The sequence below is a fragment of the Colius striatus genome, chromosome W (assembly GCF_028858725.1).
Source record: "Colius striatus isolate bColStr4 chromosome W, bColStr4.1.hap1, whole genome shotgun sequence".
NCBI classification, from domain to species: Eukaryota; Metazoa; Chordata; class Aves; order Coliiformes; family Coliidae; genus Colius; species Colius striatus.
Window position 1 is genome coordinate 8,669,119 of NC_084789.1, and position 18,317 is coordinate 8,687,435.

Here is an 18,317-nt window from a genome sequence, read left to right on the forward strand (position 1 = left end):
AGTTATCTAGCCCCACAGCTGCATTCTGCAAAAACAACATTGGCATCTTCCACACTGACAAACTTCAGAGATGCCAGTGGCCAGAAGAGACTTTATTCCTGGAGGTGAGCAGTCATCACAGCCCTGATAGTTCTGCAGAGAGACAGGGAACGTCGCTCTAGTGTGAAACAGGCTACTTACCAAATACCACCGTGTCAGCAAACTCTGAGGCCCTAAACTATGCTTACCCCGTGCAGTCTGCTGGTGGCTATCTGTAGATTGCCTGTCTTTGAAGTTTTTTCTGTTCTTGCCACAGGATGGCACTCTCACGGGAGCAGAGAGGGGTGTAGGCACCACTGCAGTCTTGAGACCTTGAGTTTAAGTCAGGGGAAGATTTCAAACCTGCTCTGAAGTAAGGGAGAGGATTGCATTATGCAGGACCACTAATACAGGCCAGGCCAGAGCCTGTGCTCCTCTGTTAGTGTCCGTCCAGGTTTCAGAGGGGCTTTGAGAGCCATCTGCTGTTATCAGCTCACATTAAAGCATCAGGCAGCACCCATTGTCAGGGTACAAGGATAGCCTTCAGCACTGCTCTGCTGCTCTCCCATCAGCCCATGAACAAGCAAACTTAAAGCATCTTCTCTAGATTAAAATACCAACAGACAATCTCAGAGAGCACAATAGGTCTCTGGACTCTCCACAGGAAGCACTGGCACTTCCAATACAGTCCAAAGAGCAAATGTGAACAACTACATTAAGCAGAGGTAGTATTTTAGCCTCCCAGACAAGGCAAGTCCCTAAGTTGAGTCACAACTCCAGAGGGAAGTAACAGAGAAGGCTCCAATACTTCTATCTGTTGATGGAGACATGAGCCACCACCAGAGTACAGCAGCCCATTTTGGGAAGTGAACTTCTAACAGCATCTTTTTAACTACATTATTCTTCTAAGACCAGAGAAGGGACTTAAGAATCCTCTTCTCATGCTTTTTCACTAAGAAAGCCACTCTCAAGTAGAAGGCGTAGAAGCACAACCTGTAGCCCTTCACATAAAAGAGATTTTCCAACTGGCTAACACACAGAAAAACATCCCCAGAAGCTCTTAATATACCCCATTTCATAGAATCTGTCATGGTTTGACATGACAGCCATTTCTGGTAAGGGGGAAGGGGCTGTAAAGATGGCTCCTGTAAGAAGTTGCTTGCAACTCTCCCCAGCTCTGAGCCAAACCCACTTCTGGGGCTGAGCCAATTAGACGCCTCCACAATCACTTTTTAAGAAGCCAGAAGAGGAGGCTTCTTCCTCCATCTTCTTCCTTCTTCTCTGCTTCTTCTTCTGGCTGGTGGTGGTGCAAGGAGTAGGAACAGTGAGAGAAACAACCATGCGGACTCCAAGGTCAGTGATGAAAGAGAGGACGTGGTGTGCTGGAGCAGAGACTCCCCTGCATTCTATGGAGAGAACTGGTGAAGCTGAGATTTATTTTCATTTCTTTAAAGACCCTGCATCAGCGGTGGAGACTCATTTTGATAATGAGCCCCTATCAGGGGCAGAGACTTATGTAGGACTCATAGGAATAGTAGGCACAATCATATCGACCAGGAAACTGTGCACGGGCCAAGGTAAGAAAATTGACTTTTAAGTATTGCTTTGGTGGTCGGGTATCCAGGGTAAGAAAATTAAGTATTACCTGGATAGTTAAGGCATTCTGAGAGACTTTCTGTGTTCATGTGTGTGCTTGAGACGTACCACAGGTGCGAAGTGATTGCGGAGTCCAGATCCGTGGTTCTGTTGTTCCGCGAGGAAAACAACCAGAGAAGGACGAAGCGAAAGCACAGAGTGACAGTAAAGGTCTTGGGAAGTCAGAATGGGAAATAGAAGTGCCAGGCCTGAGGAAATAAAAGGGACGAGGAAAAGGGTCCCGGGAACATTCCTCCAGATAGTCCGTTGGGAGGATGTTGGAAGCTGAGAAAACATGTCGGGTACTCAGGATACAGTACTGTTGTTTTATGTGGTCTAAAGAGATGAGGAAACAAGTTTTGGCAGCATGAGTGCTTGTGGATCTTAGATTTTGTTGCCTCCAAGCATCCAATTATTGACATTGAGTGAGCTCACCTGAAAACCTGCATAATATATAAATGATTATGTGTGTCATTTTGTTTTGGTGTTTGTTGTTGTTGTCGTCGTCCAGAGTGTAGTGGGCTTTTTGTGGTGGCTGAATGCATTGTCTTGTTTTCTGTGTCATTTTGCCATAGACAGTAAAGTGGGACTGGTCTTTTTGTTGGTGTCTGTGTCTTTCTCATTGTCCCTGTCATTTGACAAAATAAATGTAGTGTCACAGAGAGGATTGTTTTATAAACTAAACGTATCAGTTCACCTTAACATTCCCGAATGAGGAACAAAAAGAAAAATTAAGATTGTCTATTGAAAAAGAAAAGGAACTTGTGGGCTGGGGAAGACGGGAATTGATTTTGTTAACAGCATAGTGAAACCAGCTCCAACAAAAGGAGAAGGTGTTATCAAAACACTCATATAGAATGACAATGTGATTTGTAATGTCAAATTGTAATATCGCAACATCAAAACAAATTGTTTGCTGTAAAGATGGCAAAAAGGCTGCAGTTCAGGTTGTATACTATAAACATTAGAGGAAAAATGAAAAATTTAAGCTGCAGCAATTGTGTGTGCTCTTAACTAAAGGTGCCTGCAGAGCCGGTCTCTGCACTGTATGTACGAGGAGTGTGTTTGGGTAAAATGTTTTGCAATCAGTGAGTGAGTTTTTGTGGAAGGTTTTAACCCCTTGATATACTATGTGTGTGTGAGGAAGTCAGTGTGTGTTATTTTTTTTTTTGATGTTCAGGATATAATCTAAAGTTGATGTTAAAATGTATGTGAAACTTATTTTGTTTGAAGAGAAAGAAAAGATAATTCACAGGAATGTGGGATGAAATTTTAATTTAGCCTCAGAGTGACTTTAGACTGGGATTATGGAAGTTGAGCGAATGGATAGAGTTTGTCGGATAATGGTTGCAAATTTGATGTGTGTGATTGGAATCTGAAGGAAGATAGGAGTGTATTGCATGGAACAAAATAAGAGGCACGAAAGAAGCCAGGGGAAGAAGTGTTGGGGGAAGGTAAAGGACAGCCTGGGCAGGCAATGTAGATGTTTCCTCCCCAGCGGGATGTTTTAAGTGTGGGGGAGCGGGGCACTTTGAGACAGAATGCCCCAAGTCGAAGGAAAAAGAAACGGTGGTGTCATTAATGGCTTTTGAAGATACTGAATGGGGAGGTCTGGAGTTTTGTAATTAGAAGTCCCATTGGGAGCCCTTGATAAATCTAAAGGTGGGATCCCAGGAAGAAGAGGTGGTCCTCTTGGTTGGCATGGGAACTGCCAGAATCTCATTAAACTTTATACTCTATGGGGCAAAGTTATCAACAAATAAAACTCTCGGGAATTAAAGGAGAGAGATTTTCTTTCCTTATGTTTAAACTGATGTTATTAAGATTAAGAAAGAATATAAGAACAAATAAATCTGATAGTCCTTCTTCTGATGTTATTTTACTTCAGTATATTGATGACTTTTAAATTTTGGGCAAAGAGAACAATGAGGTAAAAGAAGCCACAGATTTTTTTTGTTGATTATTAAACTTTTTAGGAGAGCAAGAAGTATCAAAATCCAAATTGCAATCTGTCAAAAAGGAAGTTAGATATTTTGAACATTTTATTTGTGAAGGGAAACACAGAATGAATCCAGAGAGAATAAAGGGAGTTGTGGAATTGCCCTTCTTGCCAATAAATAAACAAAAAGGAATTAAGAAAATGTTTGTGATTGACTGTGGCCCTCTGTGGGTAAAACTGTTATGCACAGAAAACAAATGGGTTAGATTCAAAATTGCTAAATGAAGAGACAAATGTTTTAACTTGGACAGAAGGAGAAGAAAAGCCAATCCAGGAATCAAAGTGTAATCACCACTCCTGTGTTAGCACTGTCATCCTTGGGTTAACTGCTTGTTTTGTTTGTCACAGTAGATAAGGGAGTGTTAAGAATGGGGGGATGAATGGCACATATATATCCAAACTTCTGGATCCCATATTGAGGGGATGACCAGAATGTGTACAGGCAAAAGCTGCCACTGCCCTCTTAGTAGAGGAAAGCAGAAAACTCAAGTTCGGAGTGATATTAGTAATAAATACCTCCCAATAAGTGAAAACTATTTTAACTTGAAAAGCTGAAAGGTGGCTAACCCATTCTAGAGTACTGATATAAAAGAAACTAAAGAAACAATAAGAATCCAATGGAAACAAGGACACTCATTAATGTTACTAACTGATGAGGTGGTAGTAGCAGAAACATCATTAATTGTTGAAAATGAGGGGGATCACTGGAATTATGGGCTATTGTTTATTGGAAATCCAGGGGACAGCATCATGACCACTGGAGTGGGACAAAGTAGTATTCGGTTAAACTATGGATAAATGTAACTGACAGGGAGGCTCCACAAACGATACAGTTTTATGCTTGTCAAATATTGGACTGTGAGAATTTGAATAGTCAAAGACAACTTAGTAACCGTGATAAATACTTGTGTCCAGAACACAGTAACCATGCAGAAAGAATGCCACCTTGCACTGGATGGAATAGTGCTTGGTTCACAACTACTCTTAATGGATGGACTGCTCCAGAGTCAAAATAAAACCATGGGACCCACCAAATGACCCAAAGATTGTAACTATAACTGAAGTAAGCAATCTGAGAGGTTGCAACAGGATATGGAGATGCAAATGCCTGAACTGAATGGGTTAAGTATACGGTAAAAAGCCTGAATTGCAGTAATTGCTATGCATGTGCTTCAGGGTGACCCACTGCACAGGTAGTTCCCTTTCCTTTGGGATGGAGTAAAGGACCACAGGGAATGAGATTGTATGATTGCCCTATACCAAGAAAAGACTGCATGGGGAAAAAGAGAGCTGCGAACCTCTCTCACTGTTTTTTCCTGCTCTGCAGAGCAAAGACGTCAAAGTACCTCCTTTCTCTCCAGTGGCTGGTAACCACACAGCTTGTCTCTCACGACAGGGTGGAGGGGCTACCGGGTATCTGGGAGACCTGGAAATGTGCACTGAGTCACTGAACGTGACTGAGGATAAAGCAGGAAATTACTCGGCTGTGAGTATCCCCAGGGCAGATCTATAGTGGTATTGTGGAGGAAAAATCCTGAGGCCCGTGCTCCCTCCAAAGTGGAAAGGCACATGTGCCCTTGTTCAATTGGCTATTCCATTTACCCTGGCATTTGAAAGAGAATCATGTATTTCGGGGAAAAGAATGAAAAGAAATCTGGGGGTGTCATTCGATGACAGGATCTATATTGATTCATTTGGAGTTCCCAGGGGGGTACCTGATGAACATAAAGCACGAAATCAAATAGCAGCAGGGTTTGAATCCTCTCTGTTTTGGTGGGTAACAATAAATAAGAATGTGGATTGGATAAACTATATTTATTACAATCAGCAGCGGTTTATAAATTACACCAGAGATGCAATCAGAGGAATCACAGAACAACTAGATGCCACTAGCAGAATGGCATGGGAGAACAGAATAGCTCTAGATATGATATTGGCAGAACAAGAAGAGGTTTATGTAATGTTAGGAGACAAATGTTGCACTTTCATACCAAACAACACAGCACCAGATGGAACCATAACCAGAGCATTACAGGGACTTACCACACTAGCAGAGGAATTGGCTGAGAGGAATTGGCTGAGAATTCAGGGATAGATAACTCTATTATGGGATGGTTGGAATCATGGTTTGGGAAATGGTAATATCTGTGGTTACATCTCTGAGAGTAGTTGCAGGGATATTAACGGCAGTTGACTGCTGTATAATCCCATGTGTTAGGGAGCTTGTACACAGATTAATTGAAACTGCGATATCCAAACAAATGCCCTTAGACCCGCCTCCCTACCATGAGACAATGCTTCTCCTTAAGGACCAGGAAGAAGATCAAGAAGAGATAGAGTTAAAGAATAACTGTGAAATAATGTTGTCTAACCTCGAAGAGTCATTGCAAATGGCAACAAATGTGTAAAAAAAAAAAGGGGGGAATTTGTGAGAAATGCTGATGTTGTTTTTACAGAATTAGAAAAGAAATGAAGACAAAGAATTGGGTTTTTTTTCTGTTATCCGTTTCTGTATAGTATTAATCAGAGAACTGGCCTTGTCCATTTCTGTATAGTGTAAATCAGTGAATTGGCCCTGGGACTGTTATCTGGTTCTGTGTAGCAACTAACATCTGTTTGTTTGAAGTGTTAATTAGAGTTTAAATCTTAGGACTGTGAGGGGAATCTACGATAGGATACAAAAACCAGACATCCTCTGCAGAGGATTTTTAGATGCCTCGAGAAGTTGTAAATCTTGGAGTACCTAATCAATGGGGAAACAAGGGAGGGAATAAAAAGCAGAATATTGTATCTATCAGGTGTGCCTGCTAGCTAGGACACCTGCTCTTGCAAGAACGCTTAATAAAAGTGCTTCATGGCAGAGTCTGACCTGAGTTGCGAGAAAACTTGTTTTGTTTCTCACAAGAGGGACCCTATAACTGCGGAAACTGCAACCGTGGCAAAGAATCCACACCAGAGATATTCACCATGGACTGCGTCCCATGTGAGGGACCCTGTATCGACAGAAGCCGCAGCTGCTGGGAACAACCCACACCAGAGGAGTTCGTTAAGGACTGTGTCCCAGGGAAGGAACCTCATGTCGGAGCAGGGGAAGAATGCCAGGAGTCATCCTCATCTAAGAGCAAAGCGGCAGAGCCCATCTGTGAGAGACTGACCACATCCCCCATTCCCTGCCCCTCTGAGCCATTGAGAGGGGAGGAGGTAGAGATATCAGGAGCAGTGAGCTGGGCCCAGGAAGAAAGGAGGGATGGGGGAGGGAGAGCTTAAAGTGCTGGTTGTAATTTTCTTATCATCCTACTCTCTTTTTGCTTTTATTCCGTTCTGTTTCTTGTAGAATAAACTTTCCTACTGGAGTACTGGAGTCTGTTTTGCCCAGAACCATAATTGGCAGCGAGCCCTCCCTGCCCGTCTCAATCCACAACAACCTTGCTTATCTTTTTCCTCCCATTTTTCTGGGGCTTCTGCCATCCTAAAGAGGGTGGGGGTGAATGGGGGCACCGAGCGAGAGACTGTTGTGGTGCTACTGTGCTAGCTAGGCCAAATCACAACAGAAACATATAATAGAATCCTAGAACTGCTTAGATTGGAAAAGACCTTTAAGATCATTGAATCCCACTGTTATCCTAGCACTGCCACATCCACGAGTTAACCATCTCGGCACAAGAGGGCTGCAGCCTCCCAGCCCAGCAGGGGTGTGTAGTCCGCATTGTGTTTGCACCACGCTGCCGTCCGGTGGATGGGAATGTTGTACGTGGCTGGAATGAGCAGGTGGGGGTGTCGTCGTCCGCGCCCCCCCTCTGCTGACCTCACTGTGACCTGACATGCAGCCACCTCATGCCTGACTCTGGGGCGGTGATGCGAATCCGAGGACAGGAGGTGCAAAGCCTGGGGGATAGTCAAGTCCCGGAGGAGGGGGTGCAGCGTCTGGAGAGGGCAGTGATGTGCTTGGAGGGGCTGCAAAGCCCGGCGGGGAGTGTGCAGCCCTGGGCTTGGGGCTGCGAGCCCTGAGGGAGGGGGTCAAGCTTCGGAGGGGGACTGCAGACCCCACGTGGAGGTGCAAGCTCCAGGGTGAGGGGCTGCACTCATCCGTGAGGGCGTTTCCCGGGCCTGACTGGGTGTCCGTGCACCCCAGGGGACACGACAGCACTCATCCTGCTGCTCCCTGGGGATAGGTTTGTCCCCCAACCCACTGACACCCTGTACCTCCCAGCTGGATCCAGGAGCTTTCATACACACACCCCAAGAAGTGCTGGTAGCTGTTCAGGCAGCGCCTGGATCCTGCCCAAGCTAGGGCAGTGTGGTGGGGTGTGCCCAGGCAGAATGAGACCTTGGTGCTGTTTGGGCACTGCTGTGCAGCCAGGGCTGGAGCAGCCCAGGCACTGGAAAGCACTGGAAGGGTCTGCCCACAGGATTTTCCTTGGGGTTCTAACACCTAGTGGGGCCCTTACTGCGTGGGAAGAGGATGCTGAGCTCCACCAACAACATCATGTCCCCTCGAGTTTCTTGCCTTTATTGTTTTAACTCACATTTGCTTTTTTCCCTACTCTTTGTATAAACTTTGTATAAACCATCATGGCACTGTGCCCAGACCAAATGGTGCTCCAGGCTGAGCAGTGGGCTCAAGGTCATGGTTTTAGGGGCCTGTCTTTTCCTAGATAGAAGAGGAAGCAGCTTCCAGCTGAGACAAGAGATTGGATGTGACCAGAATGCACTTGCTGGTGCCCCAGGCGTGCTGGGCTCTACTGCTCCCAGCAGAAAGTGAGGGACATGTTGTGTCACATATAAATGGCATGTTTTAAGCCATTCAGGTGTTACAGTGCTTTGAGCGAGAGATTCCCCCCAGCTTCTGTAAGAGTTTACCTGAGGGCTGCATCATATCTGGTGCTGGGCTGAGCACCCTGTCTCTGGCACAGTTTTGCCATGGTCTGTGAGCAGTGTGCCAGGGCACTGCACCGCCTCACCATTGTCCTGTGACAGGCACAGTAAGCACTGTGCCCCCTTGCACACAGCACCCAGCTCTCTGGTGCAGCTCCAGGATGGACCCAGCCCTGTTTGCAGCCCTGGGCACATAATGAGTCTGAAGCCTGTAACTGGGAGATTTATGACTGTTCTGACCTTGCAATTTGCTGACTCACAAGATGGAGGGTCTTTTTTTTTTTTCCCCTCCATTTGCTGGCTTTGGGAAAAAAAAAAAAAAAAAAAAAAAAAGTTCTGAAGGCTGGAAGCCCTCCTGGCACAGCCAGGGCCCCAGCCCAGCATGAGCACTGGCCCAGGCTGTGGCACAGAGGAGCAGCTGGTGGGCTCCCTTCACCCTATCCTTCTCCCACAGGAAGGGTCTGATATTCCCCCCTCCCTGAGAGTAGAGACACCAGCCCTGGGGGCTGTATCCTTGCTAAGCCTCGCAGGGGGTGGCAGCAGGGGAAGGGGGAAGACATGCAGAAGGTTCTGGGTGTGCAAACCCTTTCTGTGATGCTCATTGCAAACTTGCCCCCGCTGTGTGAGGGGGATTGTCCCTCCAGGCGTCCCTCCATGGCAGTGCTGGGTTCTGCTGCCTTCTCAGCTGGGGATGGAGAGGCTGTCGCAGCATGGCTGCCCTTGGACTTTGTGCCTTCCTGTCCCTTCATTTCCCAAGCACAGGGAGGAGAGGCTCAGCCCTCCCCTCTGAGGACACAGAAGGGTGTTTCCCACCCTGTGTTTCCCACACAGAAGGGTGTTCCCACCTCTCCTTTGAGGCTGGGCCTGCTGCCAGCAATGGGGCTGGGGGAAGTGTTGTCAGGGCTGGACCAGCCCCAGGAGTGGTCCCTATCCCCCCCTATCCCCGGGACAGCACGATTATGGGGAGGACCGCGCCTGCCCTGTGCCTCCCTGGTAGCAGGGCTGGAGGGGGGATGCCCAGCTGTGTACTGGCATGGTAGGGAGGGCAGGGGGGGTGCTCCCTGGGGAGCCATTGCTTGTCCCATTGCTCTTTGGGGAGCTCGACTCCCCTCCTCCCCCCGCAGTACTCCCAGCCCCTAGCATCCCCCCGCCATGTGTTGCAGGGGACCGGTGCCATGGCAGAGATGTCATCATGGAGCCCCAACGGGAGCATCACGCCGCTGCAGCAGATGCTAGCCTCGGGGACTGGGGCCATCCTCACCTCCCTCTTCGGTGAGAGGCGTGGGTGGGTTGGTGCAGTGCGGAGTGGCTGAAGGGTGGTGGTGTTGCAGTGACGCCACTGGACATGGTGAAGATCCAACTGCAAGCCCAGAGGACTCCCTTCTCCAAAGGTAACCCTGCTCGGGGCACGGCAGGGCTCTCCGGCCAAGCACCCACAGCCAGCAGCCTATATGGATGTCTCCAGCGGAGCTGGTGACGGATTTCTCAGCTCCTGAGCGTGGGGCTGTTGTGAAGGGGCAGATTACCATGGGCCCCTCATCCTGATTCCAGCTGGGGAATCTGGGCTAGTGCTTGGCTCTGTCCATCTCCCTTCAAAGCTCTGGGTGGATGCCAAGTCAGCACTGTGCCTGGTAGCCCTGGGGAGGGGGCGGAAGGGCTTGGCCTGCCCCAGCTGCTCACTTCCCCCAGCTACCTTTATCCTGGTCTCTGTGTTGCTCTGCAGTGTCCACAAGGCAGGAGAGACCCTATGGACTCTGCCCCTTGTCTACCCCTGTCCTTGTGGGGTCACCGGGCTGGGGCTGATACTAAGGGATTGGTTTGGTGACAATATGGGCTGCTTGTAAAGTGGCTGTGGAGGCATCCTGCCTCTTCAGCCATGGAGCTCTCCTGCTGCCCAGCTTGTGGCTGCAGCACATGCATGTTCCTCAGCCTGGGGAGGTGGCATGTCCCCATGTCATAGCTCAGCAGTGTCCCCATTGTGTTTCAGCATTTTCAGCTGGGTCTGTGCCCTTTGGCACTCAGCAGGCCACATGTGAGTACTCCTAGGAGCTCCAGGCAACTCTACTTTCCCAAGCCTTGACCCCAGTTTGCTTCCCTGCTGGTGGTGGCTTGGGCTCCTTGACTTGTGGAATCAAACTCTATAACTCAAAGAGTTATAAAGAAGGTATGTTTATTCGGCGCCGGGCGCACGGGGGATCGCTCCACCACAAACGTGCGCACCCGACTCCGCAACTTGCTTGACTTATATTTGTTACAAAGTTACAAAATCATATGATGACATTATCCGCCTAGACAAAGACACAACCTGTCCCCGATTTCGCATGTAAATTAGGTCTTTTCTTCCTTTCATTTGCGTGATGTCTCCCGGTGATGGCCGGTGATGGTCTTTGGGGCTTTGGGAGATGAAGGCTGATAAGTCCTGAGGCTTTCTCACCCCTGATCTTCAGATATCGCTTGGCCCCTGGCAGCACCGGTTTCTGCCCTCAAGGAAGTTGGAGGACCCCGGAGGTATTGTGTGAGGAGATAAGCGTGACCTTTTACAGCTTGTGTGAATTTTGTCCCGTCTGAAAAATAAGCTTTATACTATTGCGATAAGTTAGTATAAGGTTTATTAGCACATGTTAGTATAAAGCTCTACATCATCCTTCAGCTGAGAGGATATCACTCTGTGATCATCCCCAGCACTGCAGCTGTTCCTGCAGCCCTACTTTGGGGCTGCCCATGCAACGGCCCTGCTGGTTTCTTGTCTGGGAGGTCTGCTGGGGGTCTGTTGTGCAACAGGCCTGGCTGTCTGTGCTCCCACTGACCTTGACCTGTCTCGTCACTCTGTCCTGTCCTCTTGCTATGTTAAAGTCCCCTTGGATCTCTGCCACCCTGCTTGTACCCTACTGCCCAACCTGGCCCAAGAGCACAGTCAAAGGGCTGTGCTGGCTCCCTGCAATGGCATCCATCTATGCCAGGGCAGTGGAGTTAGCGCCAGCAAGACATAAACCTCCCAGCTTCTGGGCAAGGGCTGCTGCTTTGCCACCATCCCTGTGGTGGGGCTGGATGCCCCCCACCCCAGGGGTCTACCCATGCTGAAGGGTTATCCCTCTCCTGGCTTTGGTCTGGGGCTGGTCACCACCAGGCTCAGGTGCATTGAGGGTTTTGGCTCTCTTAGAGAGAGATGGTGGTTTGGAGATCAAATGGGCTGGGCATGGGGCAGAGGGGAAGGGTCTCCTGTTTAACAGCAGTGGTGTTGCATTCTACCCCAGGGGAGTGTTTTCTCTACTGCAATGGGCTCATAGACATCTATACATCTGCCAGAATGGAAATGACTGCATCACCTGGTATAAGACTCCACGTACTTCACTGTCATGGTTTAGACCCATCAGGAACAAAAGACCATGATTAGCCTCAAGTACCAAAGACCTGAGGATTGCCAAAGGGCAGGGAGAGCTTAATTGCCACTTATGGTCCCAGGACAAAAGAGACAGGCTACTCAGCTTGGGGAAGAAACAGAAAAGAAGATTAATCTAACATAACCATAAAACCCCAAAACATAACCAACACAAAACAACACAAAGTGGTACAATGATGAAGAGTCGGGGGGGGGGGGGGGGGGGGGGGGGGGGCGGTTGTCAATCTATTCCTGAGGGCACCAGTCCTCCCTGCAAGTCCATGGGGTACCTCACACACCGGCAGCCTGCATGGGCCGCTCTGACGTGTGTTCATCCCAAAGGCTGCAGCTCCTCTCTGCCTCTCGTGTGGGGCTGCTCTGTGGCCCGCAGGCTCTCCAGCACGGCCTCGTCATGGCTGCCTCTTCACACAGTCTCTTGTCCGGCGGGCACACTCACACGGAGCTGCTGGTGGCTCTCAGTCCTGCCACTGCCCTCCATGGTTGCAGGGCACAGCCTGCGCTCTCACCACAGGTTGCAGAGTCTCTGGTTTGGTGCTCCTCCTTCCTTATTCCTTCTCTGACTGCGGGGTCCATGTGGTCGCCTCCATCTTGAATCACTCTTACATCTTTTAACAAGCACTACAAATTCCCGTCCCTAAATAGTGATCCCAGAGGCGTCAGATTGGCCCAGCCGGATGGAGGTGGGTCTGAACCCAAGAGCCGGGGGAAAGTCTGAAAACTCTTTACCGGGTCTGCACTACAACCCGCTCCCCCTGTTACCAAGCAAAAGTGGCTCCTTGCTAAGCCATGACAGATGACTTTCCCTGCTTCTGGCATGCTGGGGCTGTGAAAGGCACCCCTTGGGTGACAGCTGTCCTGTCACCGTGTGGATGTGGTGCTGCCATCCACCAAGTCCTTGCTGAGCTTTTATTGGGAGTAAGGAGAGCCCCAGGACATCCCTGCAATCCCCATTAGCAATCCACATGATGGGCAGGGGCTGCCCCATCCTCACGTGACCTGTTGTGTCATGGAGGTGCTCTCCTTGCCCTGGTGGTCTCAGTGGGGGGGCTAAGGGAGGCTCACTTAGATGCCCCCTGCAGCATCCTTCCCTGGAACAGGATCTTGGGCTGAGAGCACAAGGGGTTATTCCTCCCTCCTGGCTCAGGGGGAAGCTCACGGAGGCCAACTTTTCCTGCTGCGTTTATTGATTCCTTTTGCTCCAACAAGGCAAATAGGCTGAATTAAAACCAGAATCACCCAAAACAACCTCGAATGTGGGGAACGGGAGGGACAACTGTCATAGAATCATAGATGGTAGGGTTGAAAGGGACCTTTAGAGATCATCCAGTCCAACCCCCCTGCAGAAGCAGATCAACCTAGATCAGGTCACATAGGAACATGTCCAGGCAGGTCTTGAAGACCTCCAAGGAAGGAGACTCCACAGCTCATGTGGGGTCCCATCCCTGTGGGTCTATGTCTCCAGCCAGGGCCCAGGGCTCGGGGGACCAAGCTGCAGCCACAGGGGGATGTCAAGATCAGGAGAGGGAGTTGCCTGTCTCTGGCCTCCCTGAGGGGGTCGGCAATGGGGAGGCTGAAGTCAGTCCTCCACAGTGGGGCCAGGCCACGGGGCCAGGAGCCTCAGCTTGTGCTGCGGGTTGGGCTGGCTTCCGTGCTATCACTCACCAGGCCACTCGTTAGACTTGAGGCTGGTCAGGGACTTGCAGCTGGGCAGGGAGGCCAGGGAGCCGCAGGGCCCCAGCATGGAGGGTGTGGGATCCTTCCCTGTGGGCAGAGTGGGATGTTGTGGAGGGCTGCAGCCTCGCACCCCAGCCCTGCTGCAGAGAGAAGGATGGGGACAGGGACCGCCTCTCCAGGAGGGACCTGGGTGTCCTTGCACTGTTGGGATAGCATCCCCATTATGGGGGAACTGCTGGAGGAGCCTGGGTGTGTGTTGGGGGACGTGCTGAGTCTCACAGGGCACCCTACAGTGGTGGGGGGGGAGGGGGTTCTTACCCAAAGGCACCCAGAGCTCACCTTTGCGCTTGCCCTTGCCCAGGCGCTGGGAGTCGGAGCTGAGGCTGTTCTCTGCTGAGAGCTGGTCGGTGCTCACACTGTGCCTGCAGAGCGACAGCACTGAGCCCCCACTGCACTGTGGCCCCAGGAGCTGTGACAGCCCTGATATCTACAGCCAGCCCTTCTCCCTGTCCGGGGACAGACCCCCCGGGGCGGGATAGGGTACTGGATGTGGGTTGGAGTAGCTCTTCCCCCCACCTGGGGGGTTACCTCCGGTAGAACTTGCTGTCCGAGCTGCTCTCATTGCCATTGAGGGTCCCCAGCAAGGGCCACTGGTTCACCAAGGGGGGCACCATCTCCTTGGAGAGCTGGGCCAGCTGAGGATTCTCACAGGGGATCAGCCCTGTCCTGTAGCAAAGTGCTCAGCACCTGGCACAGTCACAAGTGCCAGGGACCTGCCGGGCAGCGCAGTCTGTAAGATGTATGGGGTATCGAGGACCAACCACCTCCCACAGGACATATGTGATACTGGGGCCCCACTGTGTTCCACAGGGCACATGGGGCACCTTGGTACCAGGGACCTGCCACCTATTACATACCGTGGGGCATATGAGACACCGGGGGACACACTGTGTTCCACAGCCAGGGACACCCAAGGACCCAGGCACAGTGTGCTAGGGATCACCACTCGTGCAGAGCCTATGGGGCACTGAGGCTGCAGGGACCCCCTTCACCACCATGCCCAGCAGCAGTGGCAGGTCCCTACTCACAGTTGCTCCTGAAGCTCCAGGATGATGCCCTCCAGTTCCCTCTTCTCCAACTGGTTCTGCACCATCACCTCCTCCAGGCGTAGCTTCAGCCACTTGTTCTCTGCTTCCAGGTCCTTTAGCTGTGACTCCCGCAGCTGCACCAGCTCCTCCAGGTACCCCTGAACGAGGCCACTGTCATCAGTGTCCCACTGCCCCCTCCAAACGCCCCCCTCACATCTCCAGGGCCACCCAGGATGACAAGGAGAGGACTGGGTCACCCCAGCAGCGGCATGAATGGCTGTGGGTACCACCAGGCTGTGGGGATGCACTGAGGATGGTCTGTTCCAGAGCATCCCGGGGGATGGTGCCTGGACAGTTCCATCCTGGCTTCCAGTACCTTTTGGGCATAAACGATGCGAAATTTCTGCTCCATCTTGCGCCACTTATTGTACCAGCTGTCCTCATCAGTGACCAGGGGCAGGTAGGGGTGTTCAGGGGAGCTGTCCTCACTTGTGCTGCTTTCCACGCTGCCCCGCTCCTCCTCTTCGCTCAGGTAGTCATAGCTGAGGTGTTCAGGGACTCAGTGGGGACAGCACTGCAGGGTACCAGGGGAGAGGCAGTGGAGTCCCCACCTCAGAGAAGACACCCCAGCTCATACCTCTGTGTGAACTTCAGATAGGGTGTGTAGTCGATGACCACAGGTGTCTTACCATCCATCACCTCACCCTTCAGGCAGAAGCTGAGCGGCAGCAGGAGAAAGAGCCAAGTCAGAGCAGTAGTGAGGGGCTAGTGGCAGGCCCGTCGGGGAGGGGGACGGGGAAAGGGTGCCCGTGTTCCACCGTGCCACCTGCCCCTACCTGAAGTCAATGGCACTGAGCCCGATGAGCATCCCTGTGAGCACGATGGACTCCTCCCGCAGCATGATGGCCCCATCATCATAAAACCGCCTGTGGGGACACAGTTGCATGTGCACTCCCCAGCACTCCAAAACGCGCCACAGCCCCCGCATGCCCTCAGCGGTGCCAATCAGCTGTGCTGTGGGCCACTCACCTCGTGGTCCTCGTGTCCCGCAGCGCCATGGAGATGTACTCGGACATGCGCTTCTCCATCAGTGCCACGCGGATCCAGGCCCGGCCCTGCAAGGCATAGCCCCGCGGGGCTGCCCTGAGGACAGGGGCCACCATTGGCTGCTTGTCAGGTGCCACCCTCAGCTGCCACCTGCCATGCTCCCACCTACCCCAGGGTCACTGGGCACCAGCAGGCAAGCGGGGTTCCCACCCACAAGCTGCTTTTGGCCCCATTTTTCCCCCCACAGGGACTGATAGCTCCCATTTTGCCCCTCTAAGTCCTGTCAGGTGAGATGGGGATCAGAAGGGCAGGGTGGAGGGGATGGGAATGGGTGCAGAGAGAGGATGGAATGGGATGAGGAGGGGGATGAGGACAAGGATGGAGATAGGGATGGATCCATGTGCCAGGGACCAGGTGTGAATGGAAACGGGCAGGAATAGGCACAGGAATGAGGACAGGGATAGGAACTGGCACCTTCCTGACCTTGGCCCTGGAGGTGCTGATGTTCTCCATGTTCTCAATGCTGCTGACACAGTTGTTGGGGACCTTGCTGCAGGTCAGACGGATGTAGTCCCAAAACCCATGCTGTCCATCTGAGCTGAACCAGCTGATGGGGCCTGCAGGGACCAAGGGGCTGCAGTCAGGGGCCGCTGTGCCAGCAAACCCCATCCGCCTAGAAAGCCCCGAGCCAGAGCCTGTACATGTTCCCTGGTGCCAGCATGTGTGCCTGCCTCCCTACCCCACGGTGCAGCACAGGGACGGGCACAGGGACATGTCAGGAGCTGAACGGGGGCCTATTCCTGTGGGCCACCATTACCTTTAAAGCGGTGGCTGAGGATCTGCTCAAGGATTGCAGCAAAGTTAACAAACTCCTCAGAGGAATCATCAATGGCTTCTGCTGTGTATTTCTCCAGCAGGGTCTTCACCGAGAACCTGCTGGGGAGCACGGGCATCATGGGTGGGAGGCAACAGGCAGCCAGTACCCCATACCCAGCACACGTTAGATTTTAGCAATGGAGCAAAACACTTTTGCAGATGTTGGCTTTCGCACCCGGCAATGGGAAGAAGGCGGTGGGCTGGGCTGCAGCTCGCTCAGTCCTGTGCCCCCCCCCCCCCCCCCCCCCCCCGGGAAGCCCACCAGAGTGGCTGCCACTCCCCCGTGTGAATGTCCAGGAAGGGTGAACAAAGGCCCCCTTCCTCTCTGGCTGTGCGCGGGTGGTGATGGCTTTCCCTTCCACCCAGTCACTTGCGCTTGGCACAGAGATGCCAAAGACACGAAACCTGCTGGGCCCAGCAAGACAGTGGGGGCCAGGGCAGGTGTCTGCATGGGGAGGGAGAGAGGGATGGACTGCCCCATCTGTGGGTCACGGCCACATGTGGGGAAAGTGAGACTGAGGATCCCTATGACAGCAGATGGAATATGCCTCACTATGGCAGTGGGGTCTAGAGGAGTCTACAGTGGTAAGGAGACATCCTGGTGTCAGGGTGAGAGGTCTGGAGGTGCCCCATGCCATGACGAAGAGCCCTGGAGGTCCCCCAGACCCTAACAGCAGGACCTGGAGGTCCCTGGCACAGTGACTCCAAGCCTCAGTGCACCCAACATCCCTCCCCTGGCAGCCCTGGAGCAAGGCTCCTGTCAGGGGCCTGGCACAACCAGGGGCTGAAGGGGTGTCACCCCATCCCCACACTTGGGAGACCACCCAGCCCCGCCACCCCTGTCCCCACCAGCTCATCCCTGCAGCAGCTTCCCTTCCTTGCCCTGGTCCAGCTGGGGATTGCCATGACAGCCTTCACCCTCCGATTTCCCCCCCCCCAACTGCCTTCATCCCTCCATCCCCACCTCCGGAGCAGAGCGGTGTGAGGGGGGGGCCTTGACGTCACTTCCTCGGCCCCTCGCCTGCAGGGGGGTCCCTGGCCCACAGCCTCCAGGGACTCCACTGCCCCCAGCTCTACCCCCGTCCCGCATCCTCTGCCCCCCTGCACCACCACCTCCCAACGCCCAACCCGGCTGCCCCCGACATCCCCGGCACTGGCAGCCTCCATGTTATCGTTGTGTCCCTCATCCCCCTCCCCGCCCCTCCCGGACCCCCTCCGGCTCCCGCGCCCTCAGCCCGCCTGCGGCCCCGCGGCTCCTCATTTCCCGCATCCTCATTCTCCTCCCCACTTCCAAACCTGAATTCTCCCCCCCTCAAAAGCAACTGCAGCAACAACAAAAATTTCCCCCCCCCGAGGTAAAGGGGACGCAGTGGGGCATGGTATCAACCTCCTCATCTCCTCCCCCCGCAATCCCTCCCCCATCTCCTCCATCCGCCCCAGCGGTGGTCCTCTTCCCCTGCCCCCCGCGCTGTTGTGGGTGTCCCCCGTAGGCCAGCCGTCACCTGCAGACGGTGATGAGGTTCTTTCTCTCTACGGCGATGTTTCGGGAGGAAGCTTTCTTGGCGGAGGGCCCCAGAGCCATGGCAGCCTGCACGCAGGTCGCTACCATCCAGAGCAGGGCGAGCCGGCAAGGCCACGGCCACGGGCGATGCCCCTTCTCCCGTGGGTGCCCCCCCGCTCCACGGCTCCCCGCACCGCGCAGGCT

General features: G+C 52.5%; 1 protein-coding gene across 1 annotated transcript; it reads right to left on the minus strand.

The window, feature by feature from the left end:
• Positions 1–13,259: 13,259 nt before the first annotated feature.
• On the minus strand, positions 13,260–18,295 carry LOC133628496 (RUN domain-containing protein 3A-like). Its single transcript, XM_062016729.1, is given in 12 exon segments — positions 13,260–13,592; positions 13,594–13,688; positions 13,941–14,023; positions 14,190–14,327; positions 14,690–14,847; positions 15,066–15,231; positions 15,327–15,407; positions 15,526–15,615; positions 15,719–15,804; positions 16,220–16,353; positions 16,554–16,669; positions 18,115–18,295. Coding segments are annotated over 12 exon segments (1,302 nt in total). The 5' UTR covers positions 18,222–18,295; the 3' UTR covers positions 13,260–13,544.
• Between the last annotated feature and the right edge of the window lie 22 nt (positions 18,296–18,317).